This window comes from Neopelma chrysocephalum, unplaced genomic scaffold, assembly GCF_003984885.1.
Source record: "Neopelma chrysocephalum unplaced genomic scaffold, ASM398488v2 Primary Assembly neopelma1_257, whole genome shotgun sequence".
Classification (NCBI taxonomy): domain Eukaryota; kingdom Metazoa; phylum Chordata; class Aves; order Passeriformes; family Pipridae; genus Neopelma; species Neopelma chrysocephalum.
In genome coordinates this window covers 844,517-871,125 of record NW_020897919.1, presented here as the reverse complement: position 1 = coordinate 871,125, position 26,609 = coordinate 844,517, and the positions used below count along the sequence as shown (strand labels likewise).

At 57.5% G+C, this 26,609-nt stretch overlaps 2 protein-coding genes across 4 annotated transcripts in view; one reads left to right on the top strand and one right to left on the bottom strand.

The window, feature by feature from the left end:
- Positions 1-2,922, bottom strand: part of ANAPC1 (anaphase promoting complex subunit 1) — a 26,480-nt gene extending 23,558 nt beyond the window's left edge. Inside the window, exons 1-5 of the mRNA XM_027704135.1 lie at positions 2,602-2,922; positions 1,735-1,896; positions 1,564-1,615; positions 856-965; positions 584-666 (exon numbers count right to left, since the gene is read on the bottom strand). Coding sequence (XP_027559936.1) covers positions 584-666; positions 856-965; positions 1,564-1,615; positions 1,735-1,896; positions 2,602-2,814 — 620 coding nt within the window. The 5' untranslated portion in view covers positions 2,815-2,922. The remainder of the gene's footprint in view (positions 1-583; positions 667-855; positions 966-1,563; positions 1,616-1,734; positions 1,897-2,601) is intronic.
- A 5,078-nt stretch (positions 2,923-8,000) lies between these two features.
- MERTK (MER proto-oncogene, tyrosine kinase) lies at positions 8,001-26,202 on the top strand. 3 transcript variants are annotated; one of them, XM_027704138.1, is made up of 19 exons: positions 8,001-8,252; positions 12,225-12,567; positions 12,763-12,863; positions 12,984-13,157; positions 14,383-14,469; positions 15,159-15,274; positions 17,563-17,749; positions 17,990-18,141; positions 20,593-20,746; positions 21,102-21,222; positions 22,230-22,315; positions 22,411-22,506; positions 22,874-22,954; positions 23,204-23,296; positions 23,420-23,538; positions 23,748-23,857; positions 23,997-24,156; positions 24,445-24,581; positions 25,682-26,202. In XM_027704138.1, the coding sequence occupies exons 1-19, from the start codon at positions 8,183-8,185 to the stop codon at positions 26,142-26,144; spliced, it is 2,850 nt and encodes a 949-aa protein (XP_027559939.1). In that variant the 5' UTR covers positions 8,001-8,182; the 3' UTR covers positions 26,145-26,202. The 3 variants fall into 3 exon arrangements, with proteins under 3 accessions (XP_027559939.1, XP_027559938.1, XP_027559937.1); XM_027704137.1 differs by having other exon boundaries at positions 8,003-8,252; positions 20,596-20,746; positions 21,069-21,222; XM_027704136.1 differs by having other exon boundaries at positions 8,003-8,252; positions 21,069-21,222.
- Positions 26,203-26,609: the final 407 nt, after the last annotated feature.

The following is a 26,609-nucleotide window of genomic DNA, read 5'->3' as shown; positions in this document are numbered from 1 at the left end:
TCACCCAACAGGGAACAGGATCCTCACCCAACAGGGAACAGGATCCTGCAGCTGAGAGAAAATGTCTCAGTGGCAACCCCTCAGTGAGTCTCCCCATCCATCACAGCCTGGAACCAATTCCCAGGACAAACCTCAATGAAATCAGGCCGGTGATTCCCATATTGTGCCTCCCAGATCCTATTCCCAGGCCTACCACTCCCAAATAATTCCTAACACTCCGTTTTGGGCGTTCTCACTCAGGATCGCTGGGATGGGATAAAAAGCCCGGAGGAATCACATCAACAGAATCCCAGAATGGTTTGGGTGGGAAGGGACCTTAAAGATGATCCAGTTCCACTCCTTGCCATGGGCAGGGACACCTTCCACTATCCCAGGCTGCTCCAAGCTCCATCCAGCTCCAACACTTCCAGGGATGGAGCAGCCACCGCTTCTTCCTCTCCTTTTTCACCTGATCCCACCTTTTCCCATCCCAAACACACAGCTCCTTTCACAATTCCACTCCTTATTAGATTACCCAACAGGAATAATTAGATTAATAATTAGATTATCTATCAGGAAACAACCTAGACCCCTCATCCCATACCTGGGTGGGCTTGGAGGCACCTCGTGGGAAGAACTGCTGCGCTCAAATAACAAACCATATTTTGTTGGCCAGACGTTTGCAACCTATAAAATAACAACAAATAGATTTATGGTGAAGAAAAAAATCAAGTGTTTTCTCTACTGGTTATGTCTGAGGATTTTACAGCAAAATAAGATGTTTAGGCTTTTCCTTGAGAGCAGGAGAACATAAAGTCAGAGCCATTCACGAACCAAAATGGTGCATTTGTGGACAAAAAGCAGGACAAAACTCACCTGGAAAGGCAAAGCTGCAATGTAATCCTTCCCCTCCATGCTGTGCACGTTTATACAGGAATTCTGCAAAATGCAGATACATTTCTCTACTGTTTCCTCACTACCCGAAACTGGGAGGGGAAAGAAAGGAAAAAACAATTACACAGTGGAGTTCCTCCCTTTTTCAGACACCCTTCATACACAAGAAGTAAACTTTTAACATAGCAAGGCTTGGTGAATGAGCTCCTGGAGCGTGTCTGGACAAGGACAATGGAGCTGGGGAAGGGCCTGGGGGACAAGGAATCCCTGAGGGAGCTGGGAGAGGCTCAGCCTGGAGAAAAGGAGGCTCGGGGGGGGACCTTCTCACTCTCTTCAGCTCCCTGATAGGAGGGTGGGGCCAGGTGGGGGTCGGGCTCTGCTCCCAGGGAACAAGGGACAGGTGAGAGGAAACGGCCTCAAGCTGTGCCAGGGGAGGTTTAGGTTGGATATTGGGAAAACTCCTCCCCAAAAAGGGCTGTCCAGCCCTAGAACTGCCGCAGTCCCCATCCCTGGAGGGGTTTAAAGCCCACCTGGATGTGGCACTTGGGGACATGGGTTAGTGGTGGGCTTGGCAGTGCTGGGGGAACCAGGAGGACTGGGCAACCTCAGGGGGGGGCTTTTCCCACCCAACCAATTCCACGATTCCAAGCCAAGGGAGCAGAGCTCCGAGCATCTGCCCAGGACACTCACCATCAGCCTTTTCGGATTTCTCCTGGGGGACGGTGAAGTCACACCACAGGGCCTGAAACCCAACGCAGAGACCAATTAACCGGGTCATCTTCTCGCTTATTTCCCAAAACAACCCCGACCAAAACACCACCTGGATTCAACCCAGCCTCCCTCCTTCCCAGGTTCCCACACCTGCAGGACGGGGCTGTCGACGGTGAACGCCTTGTACACGGCGGACGCCTGGCTCCTGCTGCCCTTGCTCCAGATGACCACGTTGCTGGCCACGTACAGCTCCTCGTCGTAGTCCACCTCCTCCCCCGCGTCGCTGACGCCCTTCCTCAGCTGCCAGCTCTCCTGGAAAACGGGGGCTCGGTAAGGAGAAGCCGGCGCAGGCTGCGGATGCTCCATCCCCGGGAGTGTCCAAGGCCAGGTTGGATGGAGCTTGGAGCAAACCTGGGCCGGACCTAGATGGGCTTTAAGGTCCCTTAAGCCTGAGCTAATCTGTGATTCTTGATAAAGGACAATCAGAATCCATTTAGAGTGTGATTTTTATGGAAGCCAGGGATGTAAAAGGGAGGAAGAGATTAGAGAGACCCTGTGTTGAGTTGTGACGTTCAGAGTGAATCCCCTTCTTTCCTAAACCCCTTCTCAGAGAGCAGTTGGGGTGTGGATGGGATCCAACCTTAGGCTCGGTCTGCATCACAGAGGGTGTTCACCTGGAGAAGAGGAGGCTCCAGGGAGACCTTAGAGCCCCTTCCAGTGCCTAAAGGGGCTCCAGGAGAGCTGGAGGGGGACTTGGGACAAGGGATGGAGGGACAGGCCAAGAGGGAATGGCTTCCCAGCGCCAGAGGGCAGGGATAGATGGGATATGGGATAGATATGGAAGGAACTCTTCCCTGTTTGGGCGGTGAAGCCCCGGCACAGGTTGCCCGGAGGAGCTGTGGCCGCCGCATCCCTCGGACGGGGCTTGGAAGCCACGCGGTCCCCGGAGCCGGTCCCGCGGCACGGGGGTGGCACCGGGCGAGCTCCGAGCTCCCTTCCCCACCCGCCGGGCCGTACCCGGTGCCGGTCGTGGATGGTGACCTCCCGCAGGGACCCCACGAGCCCGGCGGCGCCGTCGGAGGAGCAGAGCTCCGGCGCGGGCTGCAGCCGCCGCAGCTGCAGGCTCAGGGCGCTGGGGTGCCGCCGGCTCTGCTCGCGGCCCCGCGGCGCGAACTCCTGCAGGTCGCCGGCCGCAATCATCGTCGCCCTCTCGTCACAGTGGTCCGACATGGGGCCCCGATATCCTCATTATTTCCGGGGGAGACGCTCCGGCGGCTCCCGCAGGGCACCGGGGCGGGCGCGCGCGGGCCGGGGCCGGCACCGGCGGCTCCCTTCACACGGGCGCGGCCATCTTGGCGCTCCCGCCCTGCCCCGCGCGCGCCGCCGGGCGGCGCCAGGGGGGCCCCCGCGGGGGGGGGGGGGGGGGGGGGAGACGGCCCGGGGCCTTCGCCGCCTCCCTGATGAGGGAACGCCGCTCCTCCCACCGGGATCATCCCGCCGGGAATCCTCTCCCAGGTGGCCTCCCGGCGCGCGTAATCACGCCGAGCGTTGGCGCGGGGGCGCCGGGAAGCGGAGGGGTTGAGCGGCTTCTCCCCCCCCCCCGCGCGCCTCCCGTGGGCGCTGCCGGCGTGGAGCGCCCTCACCCCTCAGGGATCAGCGCCTTCTCTCCTGAGCGCGACCGGCGAACAGCCCGGAGGGTTGTTAAAGCCTCGGCTGGCTTTAAACTGACGGGGAGTCCCTTTAGGTTGGAGATAACCTGGAAGGAATTCTCTCCCGTGAGGGCGGTGAGGCGCTGGCACAACGTGGCGTCCCGCCCTGGGAGGGAAGGGAGCGCCCGGCGCTCGGCAATTTCCGTCGTCAGTTTCCTTCGTCCCAAGGAAAAAGCGAAAGCCGGAGGATCCGCCAAAAAAAAAAAAAAAAATCGCGAGGTTTTATTAATAAATTACACGCTTTTGGCGTGGAAATCGGTGTGTGAGTCCCTGAGCTACCGTGTGAGCACATGGCAGTGGGGTTTGGATAAAGGGGTGAGGAAAGGGAAGAGATGAATTAAAGAGGGGGAGAAAGAAAGAGAGAGAAAGAGAAAAAATCACCAGCCCCGATTCCATCCCGCTTTTGTGCTGATGGTGTCTTTTGTTGTGTCTCTGTGGACTGGAAAAGTCCTACCCTACCTCCCTTCTCCGGTCACATCTTGTTCTTTCTTGCGGCGTGTTATTCCCAACAATCCTTGTCTGTTATTCCCAACAATCCTTGTTCAGCTCCATGACTGTCCAGCTGTCCCATGTTTGAGATATGGGCATTAGCCCAGAGAAGCTGTGGCTGCCTCATCCCTGGGAGTGTCCAAGGCCAGGTTGGACAGGGCTTGGAGCAACCTGGGATAGTGGAAGGTGTCCCTGCCCATGGCAGGGGGTGGAACGGGATCATCCTTAAGGTCCCTTCCAACCCAAACCTTCTGGGATTCTGTGATATGGTGCTTAAGAAACTCCTTCATAGGACTTCTGCAGCCACCCACGGGCACGCTGTACAGCCCTCTTCCCGACATTCCAGGTGCTCGTGACCTGGATTAGTGTAACTCTGGGTGAGTCTGGGCTTTGCTGACTTACACCAGCTCCAAACCCAGACCCGGCATCTGCCCCATGTTGGCAGCGAGCAAGGCTGTCCTGCAGTGCCCTTTGACCATCCATGCTCTGCACAGGGATTTTATTTACCTCTTTTATTTCACTGTCACCTTTAGCACTGCCCACCTAAACAAGGTATGGATCACAGAATCACAGAATCGTTAAGATTGGAGGAGACCTTTAAGATCATCGAGTCCAACTGTCAACCATGTTCCCCACTAAACCATGTCCCCAAGTGCCACATCCACTCTTTTGAACACTTCCAGGGATGGTGACCCCACCACTTCCCCGGTCAGGCAGTGCCAGGGCTTTAAAACCCTTTCCATTAAAAGATTTTTCCCCATATCCGACCTGACCCTCCCCTGGCACAACTTGAGGCTGTTTCCTCTCATCCTGCTCCTTGTTTCCTGGGAGAAGAGCCTGACTCCCCCCCCTGGCTTCACCCTCCTGTCAGGGAGTTGCAGAGAGCAACAAGGTCCCCCCCGAGCCTCCTTTTCTCCAGGCTGAGCCCCCCCAGCTCCCTCAGCTGCTCCTCACAGGACTTGTGCCTCATCCAACCTGGCCTTGGACACTTCCAGGGATGGGGCAGCCACAGCTTCTCCGTGCAACCCATGTCAGGGCCTCCCCACCCTCGCAGGGAAGGATTCCTTCCCCAATATTCCAATAACCCTACTCTCTAAAACCTGTGTGGGAACTGAAAGCGCAGTTTCTCGTGGGGATGATTTGTTTTCAAGATTTCAGTTTCACAATAATCAAAGGAGAAGGGAGAAGCTGCGGGAGAATCGAAAACATATTTGAAACCGGGGTTCCAGTGTGTGTTTTGGGGAATCCTTGGCTCGAGTCGTGACTGTTTTCTCGGAAAGGAGAAGTCTGATGGGAAAAAAACGGTGTCTAACCTTTGGAGGTGGCTTCCTGCTTTTGCAAAAATGATTTGCAGACCAGGAGAAATTGTCCCTGGAAGAACCAGCTGAGCCAAGGGACAGGATGTGCCCAGTAAAGAGACGTAACGTGTCCCGGTGCCCAAAGCAGCGGCGCGAGAAAAAAGGGCATTTTAGTGGCATCACAAAATGTTCAGTTTTCTCTGCAAATTGAGCTGCATCCTGTGCCTGGGGTTTAACATTTAACACAAACAGAGCAGCTGCCCTCGGCTAAGGACGTGTTGCCAAAGGAGTTTGGCATTGGAAAGAACAGGAGCTCCTGCAAATCGAAATAAAAAACGCTCCCCAAAGAGGAAGCAGAAATAAAAGAGGGATTTAGCAAAATGAAAATAAAAACACAGAAACAGCAAAGGGGGAAAAACACTCAGCAAACAACACCCCCAAGCCCGATTGCTGAGGGCCATTTCTGCTAAACCATCCGATTTCACAAGGGCTGTGTTGACTCCGAAGTGTCCAAATAGTCTTGTGAGGAAACGGGGTCGATGCTCTGAAGTGAAACTGCAAAAAAAAAAACCCAAAGGATGAAATTCAGGCTCCAGCCCAGCACCACAACGCTCCGGGTGCCTCGGAGAGCACCTGCAGCGCTGGGACCCTGCCATGGGAAAGCTCAGGATACTCGTGGAGCTGCTGATGGGATCGGGAGAGGGTTAAAACCCTCACCCGGGCAGGAGAAGCCCGTGAGGATAAGGATAGGCAGAGCTCTGAGCTCCGGAGGAGGACACAGTGTCCATGCAATACCAACACAGCTGGAAAACCTGGATTTCAAAGGACCATGGCCTCCGGGAGATGGATCGGATAACCTTGGATAGTGACTGGTTTAGCTGGTTCAGGGTCGATCCTGGCCCTCACACAGGCAGCCTTTGTTTCCATGAAAGGTTCTCCCTCCATTCCAGTTCTCCTTCCTTTGACATCAGTTGCCCTTTTCCCTCTCCCACCACCCCGGGAGGTGTTTCTAGGGCCAAATGCCAAGTGATTCCCAGCCCCGGGCAGCAGGAGCAGGGGATGCTGTTTGGGGATGCTGAGCCTGTGCTTTGGGGCCAAAACCAGGAGCAGTTTGTGAGGAGACCCCCAGCAACTGCTGAGCTCGGGCTCTGAGGTTGGGAATCCATCATCTGCTCCTGTATTCCATGTGCTGAGGGAAGGAGCAGGGGGATGGCAGTGAGGTGGAAGCTGCACATCACCAACCCAAGAGCCAGAGTGGTCAGACTGTCTCCTTCCAGCTGCTTTTCCAGGCCTTTCCTGTCACAAACCTCACCTGAGAGCTTCTCTTATTTTTCCTCTCCAGCTTTTCCTGCCTCTTCCTCCCATCGAGCTGTGCCACAAACCCTCTGGAGGTGGAGCACCAGCACTGAGCAGAAACCAACCCGCTGCAAAGAAGTGACCCAAATTAGGGGATTTTAGGGAGCTGCTTAAATCCTCTTTACTTGCCTGGGTGTTCTCGTTGTTTATTTTATTAATCCTTTTTTTGCAGACGTTGCCCCTCTTCCTCGCCCTGTCTCAGTGGGGTGACAATATCCCAATGCAAGGGGCTGTTTCCACTCTGCAGCCAGAAAAGTCCCAAGGCCTTTCTACTCCTTTGTTCCCAAAAATCACAAAGCCAGTGAGGAATGCAGCCAGACAGGGTTGCACCCATGTGGCAAAGGCCGACCACAAATGACAAGCACGGGACAAATGCCTGTCCCCTGGTCTTGTCCTGCTCCCTGAGTGATGCTGGATCTTAGGCACTGCTGAGGATGCTCTGACTCCTTGCAGCAGCTTTTCCTTCTCCCCTTTCCTCGGGGCCCCCCAGTGCCACGTGCCCTTCCTCGGCTGCTGATGGCTTCAAGATGTGGGAAGCTGGTCTGGGAGGAAAATTCAATCCCTGTCACCAATGCCTGGGAATGTGCAGTGAATAAGCAGCTTTGCAAGTCAAAGAAGTCTGGGAGTGATTTGTTCTTTTTTATTTATTTATTTATTTATTTTTAACTGAACTTAACAAGTTCTTTCTTCCCAGTTGGAAAAGACTTCAGACTGGATTATTTCAGTCACAACGAGCCCTGGTCCCTCAGATCCCAGTCCCTTCCCGTTTGTGGTGGGGGAAACGCTCATGGCCTCAATCTGGCTTGGTCCCAAATGTCTTCAGGCAAGGCCAGCGCTGGGGCAGGTTTGGGATACCCAGAAACTCCATCTTTTCCCTCCCGTGCCAGACAAAAAGAAGGTCGATATTTTTGCTAAGGAAATGCAGGTTTTGTCATGGAATCCCTGAGGGAGCTGGGGGGGGGCTCAGCCTGGAGAAAAGAAGCTCAGGGGGGGCTTTCTCGCTCTCTACAAGTTGTTGAATCGTGGAGTGGTGTGGGTTGGAAGGGACCTTAGAGCTCATCTTGTCGTGAACAAGGACACCTTCCACTATCCCACATTGCTCCAAGCCCCGTCCAACCTGGCCCTGGACACTAATGGGGTCGGGACAGAGCAGATTTGACCCAGGTGGGAGTCGGGCTCTGCTCACAGTTAACAAGCAACAGGTGAAGCTGAGCCGGCGGAGGTTCAGGTTGGACACCGGGAAAAAAAATCCTTCGCCCAAAGGGTTGTTGTCCATCCCTGGCACAGGCTGGAATCCCCATTCCTCGGGGAGTGGGGGGGAGATATTAAGCAGACGCGTAGATGTGGCACTTGGTGGCCCGGCCGGGGGCGCGGTTTGAGCCCCGCAGCGCCGGTGCCGCCGGTGCCTCCCCCGCGGGGCCCCGCTGGAGGCGGGACGGGGACGGGACGGGGCCGGGAAGGGACGGGACGGGGCGGGGCGGGGCGGCGGCGCTGGCGGCCCCCGGGCGCGGCGGAGCGGAGCCGGTCCCGCTGCCCGGCCCCGGGGCCGCTGGCGGAGCGCTCCCGGTGCCGCTCCCGGTGCCGCTCCCGGTGGCACTGACGGAGCTGTGGCAGTGACGGAGCGGTCCCGGTGCCAGTGACGGAGCTGTGGCAGTGACGGAGCGGTCCCGGTGGCACTGACGGAGCTGCGGCAGTGACGGAGCGGTGCCGGTGCCAGTGACGGAGCGGTGGCGGCGGCGGCGGGCGATGGGTACCGGGCGCTGGGCGCTGCTCTGGGCGCTGCTGGCGGCCCTGTGCCCGCCCCGCGGAGGGGCCGGTGAGTCCGGGAGGGATCCCAGGGGCTTGGGGGGGCACGAAGGGATCCCGGGACGACGGCCCCCGGGATGGGGGACGGGTCTTGATACGCTTTTGCCGCGGATGCTGCTCCGGGCGCTCAACCCGGCCCGCGGCCGGGCTGTGCCGTGGGCACCGCGGGTGCCGGCACGGCTGGACCCCGGGGAGAGGCTCCGCGGGGGTTTCCCTGCGGGTTTCTGGCGGCGTCGCAAACCAGAGTGTGTCTGGCTGTGCTGGCACGCAGGGTCTGGATGTCCGGGACACAGGGTCTGGATGTCCTGACACACAAGGTCTGGATGTCCTGGGAGAACAGGGTTTGGCTGTCCTGGTTTACTGGGTCTGGTAGTCCCAGGGCACAAGGTCTGGTAGTCCCAGGGCACAAGGTCTGGCTGTCCCAGGGCACAAGGTCTGGCTGTCCTGGCACACAGGGTCTGGCTGTCCCAGGACACAGGTTTTGAATGTCCTGGGACATATGGTTTGGCTGCTTCTGGAACAGAGGGTCTGGCTGTCCTGGGAGAACACAGTCTGGCTGTCCTGGTTTATTGGGTCTGGCTGTCCTGGCACATGGGGTCTGGCAGTCCCAGGACATGGGTTTTGAATGTCCTGGGACATATGGTTTGGCTGCTTCTGGAACAGAGTGTCTGTCTGCCCTGGTTTACTGGGTCTGGCTGTCCCAGGACTCAAGGTCTGACTGTCGTGGAACACAGGGTCTGGCTGTCCTGGCATCCTGGGCACACAGGGTCTGGCTGTCCTGGGATGTGGGATTTGGCCATCCTGGCACACGGGGTTTGGTTGTTCTGGGATGCAGCTCTGTCTCTGCAGTGTGGTCCTGTCCCAGCACTTTGCTGCCTGCTGGGGACACCACGACAGCGAGGGACCACAAACTGTGACAGATCAGTTTGGGATTTATCCCGTTGGCCATGAGCTGGCTGCGTAGCAGTGCTGGGAGAAATCACCAGGAATCACCCCGGGTTGTGGCCCTTTGCAGTGCTGGCAGTTTGGTGGCTTTTCAGCTCCACATGGAGAAAGAAATGTGGAGACAAAGCAGTTTTCGGACTTCCAAAGTCCTGTGATCAGGGCTGCCCGAACTTTGGGCACAGCTGGGAGCTGCTGGGGGTCCACAGCCCCTGCTCAGGGATGCTGGGGGGTCCCGGAGTAGCCGTGCAGATGGAATTTGGCAGGGAAGGCAGGAATGCGAGTGTTTGCCTTGGGCAGGGGGGAGTTAAAGCCCTGACTCTGTCCCAGCAGGAGCCTGCAGAGGGGAGGGGGAACTCAGTGTGGATGTAACCAGGAATCCTGGGCTGGTTTATACAAAAGGTGTTTGAATCCTCGGGGTCTCTTTGGATTCCAGGGGGAAGTTCACTTCTCATAATCACGGAATCGTTTGGCTTGGAAAAGATCATTAAGATCGTGGAGTCATTAATCTGACACTGCCAGGTCCACCACAGCTCCCAGGGGATGGGGAGCAGGAAACCCCACAGGCAGGGGGGTTCCTCATTCTTTCTGCCCAACAAGTGCCTGAGCAGAAGGCTGTGCCAGCAGGTGAACTACTTCCAGCAGCGGGAATTCCAGGGCTAGGGATGTAGCCAGCTCTTTGGCAGGCTCGGATGCAGCAGAAGACCTTGCTGTGTCAGTCCTGGGGTGTTGCAGCTCCCTGCTCGTTGCTTCTCACCCGTCATGAAGTCTCCTGCCAGGTTTTCCTGCTACGACTCCGTTCTCCGGGGCAGTGAGGGAGAAAGGCACGTGGGGCCTTCTGGGCTGAGCAGAAAGATGTGTCTCTGCTGTGATCCCAGGTGTTCTGAGAGCAGTGCTGCGCTCGCAGGTGGTTGGATTTCCACGCCGGCTTTTCCCTCGGGCCAGGCTGTGGTTGGGACGGGAGCTGCTCCTGCACCCACGCAGGAACGCTGGGCTCGCAGCTCCCTGGCTTTAGCCCGGCACTCTGGAGCCAGCCTAACTGCTCTGGATGCAGGGAAGGGCTGCCCTGCCACACACGGAGGTGCCACGACACCCACATCCCGAACTTCTGCGGATGGAAGGGATACCCACAAGGGCAGCGCTGGATATGAGAAATTCCTGTTGTTACATGAGTCAGAGGGGAAAGTATTTCATTCCTGGGCCGGCAAACACCTCTTCCCGCTTAATTAGTGTCAAAAAACAAGGCTGAGGTCCTCTGCCTTTACTTGAAGCAGCCCAGGGAAGCAGAAATCATCCCAGGGCACACATCCACGCGCTCCCAGGCCCCGGGGGGCCGAGCTGGGGGAGCCTCTCCGGCTCCAAATGGAGCAGGAAAACAGCACTTTGAGTTTGGATCGTGCCAGGCAGCCAGAGCAGCTCCGGCCTGAGTGACCTCCGGGAAGAGCAGGGCAGGGAAGGGAATTCGGGGTCGCTCCCTTGTTTGCCTTTGGCAGATCCCTTGGGAGCTGATCCCTTGTTGCAGAGCACGTCCGTCCCTCCGTGGAAGTCCCGCTGCAGTTTTGCAGCAGTCACATGGCCTTTGTTTGTGTTGGGAACACAACACAAACGCCAGGCTTAGGAAGCAGGTTGGAAAAGCCTCGGGTCTTTTTTTTTGTTTCTTTCTTTGAGGGAAGCCCATTGTGTTGTCGGGGAGCCTCCCCCTTCCCCCTGCACCACCGGACCCCTCAGGGCTTAAAAAAACCCTCCCCTGCTTTCTGTCCTCACGTTTTAACCACTTCTCGAGGGTTAAAACCGGTGATTTAGCAAAGGGATACATATCCAGCCTGAAAATTCGGTTGTGTTTCTTGGCTCCAGGGAAAACACACCAGGCTCGTGCCCCCATTACTCACAACGGCGGTGACGTAGCTTTAAAAACTCGTCCTTTGATGTTTGAGGCCCTAAAACCTGCCCCAAACCAAACTCAGCCTGAGCTCAGGTTCAATAAAAGGGTTGTGCTTTCTTTCTCTTTTGTAAACTGTGAACAGTTGTTTGTTTGTTTGTTTGTTTTAACTCGGAAGAGGGAAATTAATTTAGTTGAAATTCCTGTCTGGCAAAATGCCTTTGCTTGCTGAAAGGGAGACTTAGCACTCGGCCTGGGGATTGCTGATGGCTGTGAAAGCCTCGGGAAGCTCAGAAATGGTCCAGTAAAATCACCCACACGTGGTGTATCCTCTGGATTTCACCTCTTTAAAAACATACATTTTTTGGGGGGAGGGAATTCCTTTGTGTGGAGCTGCTTTTCACTTCGGCCCTGACTGGGTGGGAAGTGCTGGGAGGGAGGGGGGAAAAACACCATTACAGGACTGTTTGATGGTTTGTAGGTGGGGGCATGGAGCTGGTAAATAGCCTTCCCTCGGGAAAAAATGTGGGAAGAGACTCCAGAAGAGCAGCACAAAACAGCAGCTGGCTCCTACATGCTGTCTGAAGGCATTTCTCCGTCTGACTGCAGCTATTTTCCCGGGAAAGGCAGTGGAGTGGAGGCACTTAACTTAGCAAAAGTTGACTCAGAGCATGTCCCCACTCTTGGAGCAGCTCCCCCGTCCTGGGAAGGGAACAGCATCACCAGCAGAGCCTAAAACCAGCGAAATTCCTGTCGGGAGCTCTTCCTCTGCCCCAGCTGAAAACGCTTGAGATGAGGCCCTGAAAGGGGCTTGCTGGTGTAAAGTCCCAAATTCCTGCTGCCCAGAGGGATCCTTTTATACTCCGGTCCCAGGGGTGCAGCGCAGCAGGAATAGCTCCTGCCTCTGCCCTGCCCCAAAAGATGCGGCTGAGTGTTTTCTTTAGCTTTAAAAAATGGCTTTTTTGGAGGTTCTGCTTGTACATGGTGAGTCCTGGGACAACCCCCTGCTCCAGGGACTCTTGGGAGAGGTCTGAGAGATGCTGTATTTTTGGCAGTGGAAACAAACTGCTTTTTAGTTGTTCTTGGAAGGGGCTCAGCGGGGTTTTTGGAGGGGGGGCACTCGCTGCCTGGCAGTGACAAACCCGAGGTCTTCTCTTGCAGAGGGTGCTGACCAGATTCCAGGCGTGAGGCTGGACCTGTTGGAAGATTCCCATCACACGGCCACCGTTGGCCACTGGCCTCGCCGGAGCCCCAGGGAGGAGCCCCCCAGCAGCTTCCTGGGACCGCTGAAGTTCAACCCCACGGTGCGGCACATCGTGATCAACGAGCACAGGGACGTCACCTTCAACTGCTCCATCAAGGTGCCCCAGGCCCTGCTCCGGCCGGACGCCCCCGGGATTTCCCTGTGGAAGGACGGCAGGGAGCTGCAGGCGCTGGACCGCATCGCCAGCAGCCACTTCGAGATTCCCGACGAGGAGGAGGTGTCCATGACCTCCACCTTCAGGTGAGCGCCGCTGCCCTTCCCGGGCGGGAGAGATGTGTGACGAGGGCGTGACCAGCGGGGGTTTGGGACTGGGATTAGGGTTCCCAAGCCCAGGTTATCCCAGTGTGTGCCATGGGGTGGTTGGTGTCGGATAAAACCCATCCCCGGGCCGGAGTGTTGCCGTGCCCCCGACGTGCTCTCCGTTCCCCCCGGCAGCATCCTGGCGGCCCAGCGCTCGGACAACGGCTCCTACGTCTGCAAACTCAACATCTCCGGCACGGAGGTGGTGTCGGATCCCATCCTGGTGCAGCTGGAAGGTGAGCGGGAGGGGAGGAGGGAGACGTGGAGCTGTTCTCCGGAGACGGGGAATCCCGGTCGGGAAGGGGCCTGTTGCCGCAGCACCTTTGGGGCACTGAGAGTCCCTTCCCCTGGCCCAGGCCTCCCGCACTTCATCCGGCAGCCGGAGAGGCTGAACGTGAGCAGGGGCAGCCCGTTCAACCTGACGTGCCAGGCCGTGGGGCCGCCGGAGCCCGTGCACATCTTCTGGTTCCGCAACAACGTCCGCCTCAACGAGCAGCCCCTCGTCTCCCCGTCCGTGCTGACCGTGCCAGGTGAGCCCACCTGGGGAGCACCTCTGGAAGGAGGGCAGGGTGGGAAGGTGTCACCTCAGAGCCAGTCCCGCTGGTCTTGCACTCCTGTTATAGGGATATAGGGTGTACGTGTTCCTGTCACAGCCCCGGGACCACCCTTAAATCACGGGATATTCTGAGCTGAAGGGACCCCACGAGGATCACCGAGTCCAGCTCTTAAGCGAATGGCCCAGGAAACCCCATCCAAGCCCCTCTGGCTGCTGTCAGAGATTCCTTCCTTGGAAAAGGCAGATGCTCAAATGGCCCTTCCCTGAGCGAGAAGCAGATTTTTTCCTTCAGCGTGTGGCTGTGCCAACGAGAAACTGCTGCTCTCATGGGCTGCTTGACTGGTGGTCCCCTTTCCATGTCTCTGGAAGAGCTTGGGGTGGTCCCAGCAGCGTGTGGAGCACAGGGAGAAAAATCCTTCGTGTCCCATAAAACCCACCGTGCAGAGGCAAAAGAGGGGGGATTTTTTTTCCTTTGCTGGTGAGGAGAAGGCCATTAGTTAATTAACAGCCAGGCTATAATAACTGACTGGTCTTGGCATCCAAAGGCGGCCTTTAAAGGGCAGCGAAAGCAGGAAGAAGTGACTCATTCCTCTTGGATGTCCTTGCATCCGGCTGGCACTCGCTTGGTTGGGTCACTGGAACAGTCCTGCTCCTTGGCCCGGGACCACTGGGATGAGCCAGCACTCCATGGCACGTCCATGGCAGCAGCAACCAGGGGGGGCACCTCCAGTAAACCCTTGGCAAAAGAGCCAGAAATGCTGAGCCCGGGGGGGAAACCAGCAGCCATCCATCTCCCCCCTCCTCCGGGTATTTCCAGTGGTCCTCGCCCGCGATCAGCCGGAGATTTGAGCAATCTTTGACAAGTAATCAGTCATCTGACCCAGGCCGGGGGGTTCTTCTGCTTTTCTGCCTTTCCCCTTTTGAGGGCAGAGCACGTTCTTCCCCCGGGGAGGGTTGTGCAAGGGGCCCGGTAGGGACACACCGTGCCGGGAACTGCTCCACGTGTTCCCGGCGTGGAACGGGGCTGAGCTGGGCCGTGGGGTCACCCCCGGGCAGCCACGGCACGAGTGCCACACGTGTGAACCACGGGCCCCTTTGTGCTGCTCGAGGTGGTGAAGCCTAAGGGAGGAAGGCAGGAGGGTTCTGGTGGGATTTGGGCGCGTGTCCGGCGCACAGGGATGAGTTCTTTTCCCCCACAGGAATCAACGAGACGACGCTGTTCAGCTGCGAGGCCCACAACAGCAAAGGGCTCACAGCATCCAGCCCCGGACAGGTCAACGTCAAAGGTCAGCCACGGGACCTCCCTTTCCCTGCTAAACCCCTGTGTGTCCAAGCAGGAGCTCCCCACACTTCCAAGAACTCATCCTGCACAAGCTGAGGGAGACCCCATTTAGGACTCCCAGACTTGTTTTTTCCCCCTGTTTTAATCCTGTGTTTAAAGTGGGGATCTACATCCAGCACACAAGCTGAGGGAGACCCCATTTAGGACTCCCAGACTTATTTTTTCCCCCTGTTTTAATCCTGTGTTTAAAGCGGGGATCTACATCCATCCCTCTGGGCTCGGGGAGGAAGCACCAAAGAGCACATCTGAAAGCAGAGCTGTCAGCCCCGGGTTTAGGAAGGGCTGTATCACTCTTTTCCTTCCTTCACGGAACGCTCACGATTTTCCACAGGAAACGGTGGAAATCGCTGACATTCCTAACGGGAGCCACTCCGGCAGCACGAGGAAGGTGTTCCCCAAATATGTCATTGCCTCTGAGCACTCACAAATATAGGACACGCTCAAAATAGCCCTGAAAATGACTTTTTTTTGTGCTTCCCTGTCCGGCCGTCCGGCCCATCCGCAGGACTCCGGTGGGGGACGACGCAGCAGCCGGAGCCAGGGCTGTGCCTGGGGGGTCATTCCTGAACCCCAGGAGCTGCCAGGGAAAACCAGCACGTCCTCCAGCTGAGTGTCCTTGGTTTCTCCCCGCAGGAATCCCATCCGCGCCCGCCAGCGTGCGTGTCCTCAACAGGACAGCCCACGGCATCGGGATCTCCTGGGAGCCGGGCTTCGATGCCTTCTCTGCCTTCAACAGCTGCAGGGTCCAGGTAAACATCCAGGATTCCCCCCCTGTCCCTCAGCCCCCCTCACACGGATGCTCCGAGGCAGGTGGGAGTCGGTGGCGTTTGGCACGAACTGCCCGGATTTCCTGGAATCCTGGGATGGTTTGGGTTGGAAGGGACCTTAAAGATCACCTTAGAGGGGACCTCAAAGATCCCTTCCACGAGACCAGGTTGCTCCCAGCCCCATCCAGCCTGGCCTTGGACGCTTCCAGGGATGGGGCAGCCACAGCTTCTCTGGGCAACCTGTGCCAGGGCCTCACAGCCAAGAATTCCTTCCCAATATCCCATCTATCCATGCCCTCTGCCAGTGGGAAGCCATTCCCCCTTGTCCCCTCACTCTCTGCCCTTTTCCAAAGCCCCTCCCCAGCTCTCTTGGAGTCCCTTTCCCCATGGGCGAGGCAGTCAGGTTGTCATTTTCACGGAGAGACTCACAGAAATGCTCCAAGGAACTTTTTGGGAAGCCTGGAGTTGCTGCAGCCACTTGCTTGTCCCGGTCAAACGCTTCCCAAACCAGCGGCGTTCCCAGTGGGGTTTGGAGAGAGGCAGGTTTCCCTCGGCTCCCCTCTCCTTACAAACACTGGGAAGGAGCTGAGGGGTTGCCTGTCTCCTGGACGAGTCAGGGAATGCCACTTCCACGCCCTGCAGGCCTTTTCCACCTGCTCTCTGTGGCTGGTTTCCCAGTTCAAGCCCATTTTCTCTCATGGATATGGTTTTTATATCACTCCAGCTGAGGTAACACGTGGCTGGAGGAGGTGTTTGAAGGCAGGTAAAAGTGAAAGCAGTTCCAGGGAGGGAAGGTACCAGAGCTAATATTAGCTGCTGCCTTCCAGCTGGAGCTTGGGAAGCGGGGTGGGGAGCCAAGGAATTTCCTCTGACACAACGTTCACGGTCTGTCAGTAGGAAACAGCCTCTCTCGAGCTGGAAAACAAGAGCTGATTTCTGGCAAAAAGCACGGCCGTGACTCAGCCCTTTTTCGCTCCTGTCCCCTTTGATAATCCCACCGCCCGAGTGACTCACCCCCAGCTGTCCCACCTGCCAAGCTCAGCTTGCAAACATCCTGATTTTCTTAAAAAAAAAAAAAAAAAAAAAAAAAGAAAAAAAAAAGCACGGATCTGATGGACTCTCTCCAGAAGACGAGCTGAGGATGGAGGTGGATGCTCAGGACAAGAGCTGGGCCCGGTGGCACCTTCGGGGGCATCCTGTGTGTTCCCTGGTCACATGGGCTCTGTCCATGGAGGTGGCATTCCCTGACTTCTCCAGGAGACAGGCAACCCCTCGGCTCCTTCCCAGTGTTTGTAAGGAGCGGGGAGCCAAGGGAAACCTGCCTTCTCCAAACCCCACTGGGAACGCTGCTGGTTTGGGAGGTGTTTGTCCAGGACAAGCATGTGGCTGCAGCAACTCCAGGCTTGCAAAGAGCAACTTGGAGCATTTCTGGGCATCTCTCCGTGGAAAGACACGGCAACCTGAGGCTGAAGGCTGCTCCCTTTCATTCTGGCTGGAAAACACTGATGCTGAGACCATCCTGGAATACCCAGGGGGGTGCTCTTGTTGCTTGAGCCATCCCAAAACCTGGATGGAGGCTTTTGAGAGGACTGCAGGACCTTCTGCACACTGAAACACATCCTGTGGGTTGGGCTGTCTTCTGAGTGAACTGTCTCGCTCTCACTGGTGTTCCTCCTTCTTGCTCTTCCCTCTTTCCTCCCACCATCCCACTCAGGTGGTGCTTCCCACAAAAAGGCTCTCCCTGGAGAGCTTGCAGGGGCTGTGTGGGCAATTCCACGGGGGCTCCACATCCAGCCCTTTGGGGAGAGGGCAATTTACCTTCCTGCAAAAAGCAGGACTTGCTTTTGGGATGTTAAATTCATCCATCCATGCTGCTAAATGTAATGATGGAGCCTGACTAGGCCTGGGATTAATCCCGTGGCATCCAACGGCGCTAAATCCTGTTTTCCAGGGATGTGTTGCACAAAAAAAAGGACTTTATTTTGTTTATTTGGTGTGTACTGCCCGGTCATTTTATTTGGGGTTCCTTTGGCTCCTCCTTCCCAGCATCTCTTCCATATCCCTGCTGCAGGGGTGTCTTCTCCACACGTGTCAGATCCCTCTCCCTGGGTCCCACCAGGGACCTGCCATCAGCTTTTCCAGCGTGCAGGAACAGGGCCCCGATGGGAGGCAGGGGCTCCGGATCCTGTTTTCCCACGTAAGATTCCTGCTCCCCTGCAGGTTGTCGCTGACTAATCCCTGTTTGTGGGCTGGTTGTCGTTCCAATTAAGGTGGAGGAAGCCGTCCCACGAGGCAACAACGTCTCCCTCCTGCTCTTCAGCACGTCGGTGCCCCCCCACGGGTACCACATCCAGCAGCTGGAGCCCATGGAGAGCTACAGCATCCGCGTTTCCTGCAGGAATGAGGTCGGCTGGTCGGCGTTCAGCCCCTGGGTATCTGCCAGCACCACCGAGGGAGGTAGGAAACGAGGAGCCGGAGGCTGGGAAGGGTTTCCCTGCCCTGGGAAAAGCGGCTGTGCCTCGTGCAGGGCTCCCTGGATGAGGTGCTGCTCCGGGGTCGTGGTGGCCCGCAGGGTTGGGAAGGGAGATTTCCCCATCGGGCTGAAGGAAATCCCATGGGATATCTGGTCAGCTCCGGCTGGTTTTCCATCAGACTCCTCACCCATCCCCTCAGCTCCTTTCCCTCCGATCCCTGCAGCTCCGACCACGCCGCCGCTGAACGTCACGGTGTCCTTCAACGAGTCGAGCTCCTCCCTGGAGATCCGCTGGGCGAAGCCACCCCTGGGGAGGATCCACGGGGAGCTGCAGGGATACCACGTCCAGTACAGGTGGCAGAGCTCCAAGGGGATGGTGAGTCGCCGGGGGAAATGGGGAAAAGAAGGGCTGAAGCCTAGGGGAAAAAAAAAATCCCAGCAGGGATGTCCAGCTCGGTCTCGGTGCTTCCGTGTATTCCTTTGGAGCCTATTTGTGCTGCCTCGTGCTTCCCTCTGGATTTGTGCCATACAAACCATCCCTCTCCTGCGTTTGTGTAACCCACGGCCCTGCGGTCAATCCGAAGGCGCGCGGGAGAGCGTATTCCCTGGATTTTGAGTTGCTCAGGTGGGATTTATCCCGTGCCTTAGCTCCTCTGCAAACTCACAGCACGGAGTTCCAGAGCTCGAGGAACACTTCGGGCCAAAACCCCGACTGTGAGCGCATGAAATCATCCGGCAACCCCTTGCTTGCCTTTTCCAGGATTCGGGAAGCAGCCTGCAGGAATTTTCTAGGGCGAGGTTGGCCTGGCCTCTGTGGGCACAAGAGCCTCAGCCCAGGCTCTGCCAGAGGGCAGGAACCTCTGGATAACGTGTCCAGCTGTCGCCTCTGCCCTGTGGTTTTGGGCTTGTGGCAGCCTGAACCCGGCGTGGAAACTGTGACTCACCCCCTAATTTTGTAGGATGCTGCATTTTCTGTTCTCCTTTTGCTCCTCTGGAAAAAAAAAAAAAACACCAACAAGAAAAGCCCATATAGATGCAGCCTGAATAAAGCCAGGGAAACAATATCCTGGTCTTGTGACCAGCAGGGAAAAAAAAAACTGCTGACGGCTTTGTCGTCTGTCCAGCACAAGGGCCAAACCCTGCCCTTGCCCTTTAAGCCCTGGGAGGCTGTTTTTTGTTGTTGTTTTTGTTATTTTTTCATCCATTTCCCCACTCAAGTGCTTATGGAGGGAGATTTTCTCCAGTTCTCAGTTTCAACAGGAGCCTGAGTCGCGAGAGTAACGTGCTTTATGTGCAGAGGGGAGCTTTGGCTCCTCAGAAAGTTCCTCCAGAGGTTGGACTCGACGATCTCTGACGTCATTTCCAACTCTTATTTCGCAGAATCGTTTTCACCAAGCCCCCGAGTTTTGGCCCTGGGCGGGCTAAATATGGGCTGCCCCCAAAATAACCACGAGTTTTGCAGGGTAAAGCCGTGGGGGGAGCCGGATCTCTGTGTCACAGGGCCACCTGCAGGTCTCTCCACAACCAGGAAAACTCAAAAAAAAGTCGGTTTATTTTGCTCTCGAACCGGCAGCTCTTGTTTGAGCCAAGGCTGCCGCGTCTGGGATGTGAAGGAATTCCTCAACCACCACAAAACTCCTGAAAAAAACCACCAAGTTTGGCAGGTCTGCCCTGCTTTGTGCTCACTGTCTGTGACATCAGCAGGGTCTGTCCTCAGCTGACACAGCAGAGCCCTCTGGGACAGGGAAGGATCCCGGGGCATTTTTAGGCTGCTGGTGGGGAAAGGACCTCGTGTGGATGCTGGAGGAAGGCAGGAATGTGGGAATGGGGGCAACAGCAGGTCCCAGCTCCCGCCACTGCCCAGTGATGCAGAACCGCTCCCGGAGCTGGGGGGTTTCACATCCATTTCCGTGGCTTTTGTGGGACTGGGAACAGAAACCGGCTCCCTGTGAGCAGCTCTGATTCCCTTCTCCTCACCCACTGATGCCCCTTGTCTCCTGATTCCCTCCTTCTCTCCCATAGATTCCCCCTTGGCTCCATTCCCTCCTCCTTGCTCACCAATCCCCCTCATCTCCCGACTCCCTCCTGTTCTCCCACTGATCCCTCTCGGCTCCCGCTTTTTTTGTGGGATGTCCATGAAGGAGCCGGGCTCATGTTTTGATTGCAGCTGGGCAGCTGTTCTGCAGCTGGAAATCAGCAGAGAGCAGCAGCAGCAGCACTTTTCTGAGCTGAAAACAACTGGGAAAAGCGGCCGGGAATTTGCAGGGAAAGACTCCCGTGTTTTTCCCCCAGGCCTGTGCTATGGCACACGCCGCCTCCTGCCACGACGCCGGGCGAGGAAGCAGCCCTGAAAGCTGGAAATATAATTAGCTGAACACAAAAACCACAGGCAGAAAATACCTGCCCTAAGATCTGCTTCCTGTTGGGCAGAGCACTCGGACAATCCCACCAGGAGAGCGCGGGGAGCTCGGAGGCTCCGTGGGTGCTGAGGGAGGACTGAGGGTCACAATCTTTGCAGGATCCCTCTCCCACCTCTTTCCTGGCTCAGGCTGCCGCTGCTGCTGCTGCTGCCGTCGAGAAGCAGCAGAGGGCCAAAACCACGAGGATTTGAACGGGAAACGCTGCCCAGCTCCTTTTTCCCGATCCCATCCGGCCCTCGCACACAGGGCCATTCTTCTCCCTAAATAGCCCAGCGCCGCGTTTCCTCCGGGCTGGGAAAGCAAAGGCCATTCCAAAGGTTGCCGGGGGGACGGTTCTCAGCGAATTGCCCGGGGTCTCCCCCGCGTTCCCCAGCCCAGCGTTGTTGTTCTCCCCATCCCGTCCCCAGCAGGACGTCGCTGCCGAGGTGCGGCTGAACTCCAGCGTGGCCGTGCTGCCCGTGGTGGCCACCAACGCCACCTGCTCCGTCCGCGTGGCCGCCGTCACCAAGGGAGGGGTGGGACCCTTCAGCGTCCCCGTGGACATCTTCATCCCCGGCACCGGTGAGGAGATGCCCGTCCCTGCCGCCGGGGGGAGCGGGGTGGGATGATGGGAAGCACCCAGGGTGTGTTTCCTGTGCCCGGCCAAGCCCTTTGCCATCCCTCCATCCCCTGTTTGGACACTTTCCCCGTCAGCCAAGGAGCAGGGGCTGTTATTTGGGAGCAGGAGGTCTTGCTCTCCGCATGCAGCCTCGCTCCTCGCTCCCTCTCCTCCCACGTAACCCTTCTCCGGGATCGGGTCCAGCCCCTGGGAATTCCTCCCGGGAAGCCCTGGGTGCTGCAGGCTGACTCTCCCGCCGGCTCCATTAACAGGATGTTTTCTTAGGATTAATAACCTCAGCCCCATCTTTGACTCCAGCCTCTGGGAACGCCGACTCCTTCGTGGTGGCCCTGGGCTTCATCTGCGGGACCGTCGCCGTCGGGCTCATCCTCTGCCTGTCCGTGGTCATCCAGAAACGATGTGTGGAAACAAAATATGGGTAAGGGGAGGGAGAACCGGGCGGGTCCCGGGTGGGTGGGGTGGCCAGCGGATTTGGGGACAAAGGTCTCTGTCTCCAGGACTGGTGGTGTTGCCGCAAGTGGCATTTTTTTTTTTATGGTGAGGGACTTCAGTGTATTTTTACTGCAGTGATGGTATTTCCTTCCCTTCCTTGCCCAGCACTTCACCTTTCGCTCACTATTCCTATTTCTAAAGGGAAGTGCAACTTGGCGTGGGAGGCGTTTTGACATGGAGGTGGGAGAGAGCAGAGATGTCCCCTCTGTGACCTGAGGGAACGGCTGGAGCTGTGCCCGGGGAGGTTTAGGTTGGATCTCAGGGAAAGTTCCAGGAGGGTTTGGACAATGCCCTCAGGGACAGGGTGGGATTGCTGTGTCCTGTGCAGGGCCAGAAGCTGGACGTGATGATCCCTGTGGGTCCCTTCCAACCCGGGATATTCCATGATTCTATATTATCCCGTGGCCTGGAGAAACCCCTCCTGCCTCATCCCACACTCCAGTGTTGTTTAAATAACACAGACAAAGGGCTGTGTTCTCCTACAACAAGCCAACACTCCTCACTCATCCTTGTGACTTCCCAAGTGGCATTAACCGCCCCTGTGCTCCCAGTTTGGAAACTGGTGGTGTGTAAGGATCCCCTTTCTGAGCTGGTGTAGCGTTGCCACTCTTTCCCTGCTCCAGCCCCTGAGCATCCTGCCCTGTTTTTGCTCCTCAGAGCAGGGCTCTGTAGCAGAGCAGCATTCCTACCGGTACAGGCTGCTCCTGGAGTAGGAAATGAGCATCCTATTTCCTCCCCAAAACCTCTGTGACTCACTCCTTGACACCTGGGCCTCGTTTATGGAGCGGCTGTTTTGCCGGGGCCGTTGTAGGCGACGGAGCTGGTCCAGCCAGGGGGAAATGGAAAACGGGCATTTCCTCCTTCCCCACGGATCCAATTCCTTCATCCAAGCAGCCACACGTGTCCCAGCACGGTGTGTTTCTGTCCCACCAGGAATGCTTTCAGCGGGAATGACTTGGAGCTGGCGGTGAGCTACACGGCCAAGAAGTCCTACTGCCGGAGAGCCGTGGAGCTCACGCGTAAGGACGGCTTGTTATCCCTCTGCGAGGGGGTTCAGGGGGATGGGGCACCTCGGGTTGGAGGTGACTGAGCTGCTGTTCTCCCTCTCCTGCAGTGGGAAGCCTGGGAGTCAGCAGGGAGCTCCAGCAGAAGCTGCAGGATGTGGTCGTGGACAGAAACGCCCTGAGCCTGGGGAAGGTCCTGGGAGAGGGTGAGTGGAGAGCTGGGAGTGGACATATGGGATGTGGGGCTGCTGCTCTTCCCTACATCATCCCCAGCTCCAGGCCTGGGAGATGGTGGGACAAGACAACCAAGTGCCCTGGGTTCGTAGAATCAAGGAATCCTGGAATGGTTTGGGTTGGGTGGGACCTTAAAACTCATTTTGTTCCAAATCCCTGCTAGGGGCAGAGAACCTTCCACGAGCCCAGCTTGTTCTCCTTGTGTTCACTGCTGAGGAACAAGCCTTCCCCAGGCTTTTTTAGGGGATGAGGTCTCCATCTTTTCAGGGACACAGTGGTGTCCTGAAAGGTGGTGCTTTGGGCTGTGGATAAAGGGATTTCTTCTTTCCCCTGGCACAGGGGAGTTTGGATCAGTGATGGAGGGACGCCTCAGCCAGCCCGAAGGTGTCCCACAGAAGGTGGCTGTGAAGACCATGAAGTGTAAGTAGTTCCCAGTCCTCCCAGGACTGTGTTTATCCCGCTGGATGCCGGCATTCCCACTGCCTCTCTCATCCCGGCACCAATTTGTGGCCCCTCTGCCACAGCTCCTGGTGCCATCAGGAAGGGACACTCCTATCAGACATCCAAGGATGGTGGAGCCATCCCGGTGATCCCTGTCCCTGTGCTGTGAGGGGAGGTGGGAGCAGCAACGCTCGGTGTTAAACCTCCTTCTTTTCCTCTGCTTCCCAGTGGATAACTTTTCCCAGAGGGAGATAGAGGAGTTCCTCAGCGAAGCAGCGTGCATGAAGGACTTTGACCATCCCAATGTCATCAAGCTCCTAGGTACGGAATGTCACTCCCTGCCCTCCAGCTGGGATTTGGGCTGGGGAGCCCGGCCTGGATCCTGCACGGATCCACGGGGGACTGTGGTGCCTTTTTCCAAGCTGTCTGTGTTTTTTTTCCCAGGAGTGTGCATCGAGCTGAGCTCCCAGCAGATCCCCAAGCCCATGGTGATCCTGCCATTCATGAAATACGGGGACCTGCACAGCTTCCTGCTCCGCTCCCGGCTGGAGATGGCCCCCCAGGTAGGGAGCACCCGGAGCAGAGGAGCAAAGTGGGATCGGGGTGGGAAAGGAATCCCCCTCCTCAGCTCCTGCAGGCTCGTGGTTCAAGGAATGGCCCAGCCTGAGGGATGAACGTCTGGAATGTCAGCTGGCAGCCCCGGACAGGGGAAGCCTTTTGGATCAACCCCCAAGGGCCTCGCGCTGCCTAATCCCCACCTTCCCCTTCCCAGTTCGTGCCCCCGCAGACGCTGGTGAAGTTCATGGTGGACATCGCCCTGGGGATGGAGTATCTGAGCAGCCGGAACTTCCTGCACAGGGACCTGGCGGCTCGGAACTGCATGTGGGTTTGTTCTCCTGGGAAACACCGGCGGGAAACCCCGGGGATTTACGGCTCCCTTCCCTCGCTCTCGGGAGGGCAGAGATCTCAGCCTCGGGTTTGTGCTCCGGGATGGAGCTTTTCCCCGGTTTCCCCCCGGCAGGCTGCGGGACGACATGACGGTGTGCGTGGCGGACTTTGGCTTGTCCAAGAAGATCTACAGCGGGGATTACTACCGGCAGGGCCGGATAGCCAAGATGCCGGTGAAGTGGATCGCCATCGAGTCCCTGGCCGACCGCGTCTACACCACCAAGAGCGACGTGGTGGGTGGAGGGAAAAGCTGGGAACCAAACCCCGCGCTCTGGTTGTTGTCGTTCCCTGGAAGCGCCGGAGGAGCAGGAGGCTGCGGGTGACCTTTCCCGGTCTCCTGCCGTGGGTTTGTCCCCTGCCACGCCAGCGCTTGTTATTCCCGGTTTTGGGAGGGGAGACAGCTCTGCCCGTTGTGCCTGGCACGCCGGGCAGGGCGACCTTTGCCCATGAAAAGGGTCATTCATTCCCCCCCCCCCGAGTGTCCTTTCAGCGCCGTCCCTTTCCCTTTGTCCCTTTTGCAGTGGGCCTTCGGCGTCACCATGTGGGAGATCGCGACGCGCGGGATGACGCCCTACCCGGGGGTGCAGAACCACGAGATCTACGAGTTCCTCTTCCACGGGCAGCGCCTCAAGAAGCCCGAGGATTGCTCGGACGAGCTGTGAGTACCGGAACCCCCCCGCTCCCGGGCTCCACCACGCTCTGGATGAAAGTATCCTGGGAATGAGCTCGGTCTCCCAAGTTTTGATGTGCCTAAGGGAAGCCACATCCTGTGTCACCCTCCCTGTGTCACCCAGCTGAACTCCAGGCAAAAATCCCAACAGGTGTCTCCCAGGGAGAAGTGATGGTTTTTTGCACAGACGTGTCGAGTCAGGGACAGGAATTTTTTTAGTGCTTTATTTCTTTATTTTTTTGGTCAAGACGGTTTTAGCCCGAAGGTCCTTCCTGACCGGTGATGCTCCTCTGTGCCCCACAAAACTTCCCTCTAGGAGCCCTTCGTGGCCTCGAATCCATAAATCTGGAAACCTCGAACCTGGATTTCTGAGCAGCTCAGCAAAGGCTTTTCTCCCGAGTTTCCTTCCTGAGTTTTCTCTGGTGCCATTAGAGCTGAAAATGTTTAATCTCCCCGTGGCTAAGGATCCAAACCGGATAAACTGAGTTGTGCAACGTTTCCTAAAAGGCTCCTCTCCAGCGCCTGTTCCTGAAGGGAGCGGCGAAGGAACCTTTTTAGATCCCGCCTGCCCAAGGGTGGGGAGGCAGCGTGTGCCCAGCTGGGACCTGCTGGCAGCTCCCAGTGCTCCCTGACATCCAGCCTGGGAGCAGGCACCTGCCAAGAGAGGGACTGGGCATCCCTGACGCAGAACTGGGATGTTCCCAGGGAACAGATCCCAGGGCTGCACTGGGAGAGACTTGTAACACTTCTGACAGCAGCTTGGGCTGATCCCTTTGGAAACAGGAGTTGTTTTCGCTTTGTTTTCATGGAAAGCTCAAGGCTTTGCCCAGTTTGGAGGGAAGCTGGGAATTAACCCCATATCTCCCTTAATCCAGAGAAATACAGGCTGCCGGAGAAGCTGTGGCTGCCCCATCCCTGGGAGTGTCCAAGGCCAGGCTGGACGGGGCTTGGAGCAACCTGGGATAGGGGAAGGTGTCCCTGCCCATGGCAGGGGGCGGAACTGGGTGGGCTTTAAGGTCCCTTCCAGCCCAAACCAGTCTGGGATTCTGGGATCCTCTGAGATAACCACGCTCCTCTCCCGTTTCCAGGTACGAAGTCATGTCTGCCTGCTGGAGAGCCGACCCCGCCACCCGCCCGACCTTCTCCCAGCTCAAGGTCCACCTGGAGAAGCTGCTGGAGAGCCTGCCCCGCTCCAAGAGCTCCGGGGAGGCCATCTACATCAACACCAGCCTGCCCGAGCAGAGCCCGGACTCCACCCAGGATTCGGGCTTCCCGCAGGCGGACTCGGACTTGGAGGCCGGGGAGGTGTCGGAGCCCGGCTCTCCCGGCGCGGAGCCGGCGCTGGTGGCCGTGGACGTGCATCCCGGCGAGCCGTGGGGGACGAGGTACGTGACGGAGGAGGAGCAGCTGGGCGGCCCGGCTGAGGATCCTTACATCCCGCTGCTGCCCGGGGCCGGCTCGGAGCCAGGGAGCCGCTGGAGCCAGGCCAGCACTCTGCCGGCGCCGGAGCCCACCGGGGAGGACTCGGAAGCGCCGCCGGGAAAGGTGTGAGCGGGCACCAGGACAAGGACACAGAGAGGGTGTATTTTAATAAACGGTCGTCTCTTTTGCTTAATATCTCCTGCACTGGCCCTTCCCGGGAGCTCCTTCCCCGGGCTGAAGTACTGAGGGTTTGGAATCGACGCTGTAATTATTTTTATGTAGTTATTTTTCTTTCCCAGAAGGACCGGAGCAGGGTGGGGCGAGCGGTGCCGAGGGGCTGGAGCTCCCCCTGCAAGCCTTGCAGGGTCTGGTGTTTTCCCGCTTTTCCGCCGTGCGTTGAGGATTTTGGGACGGGCAGCCCCCCTATGGATGGTCTGGGCTGTTGCTATAGGACCTGCTGGGGGACTTCACGCTGCGAGAAATCATGGAAAACGGCAGCAGGAACCCCAACAGGAGCGGCGTGTGCTCCCGCATTCCCTTCTCCCAGAGAGCAGGTTCCCGTCCACCCGCGTGCTGAGGAACCGTCAGTCCTGT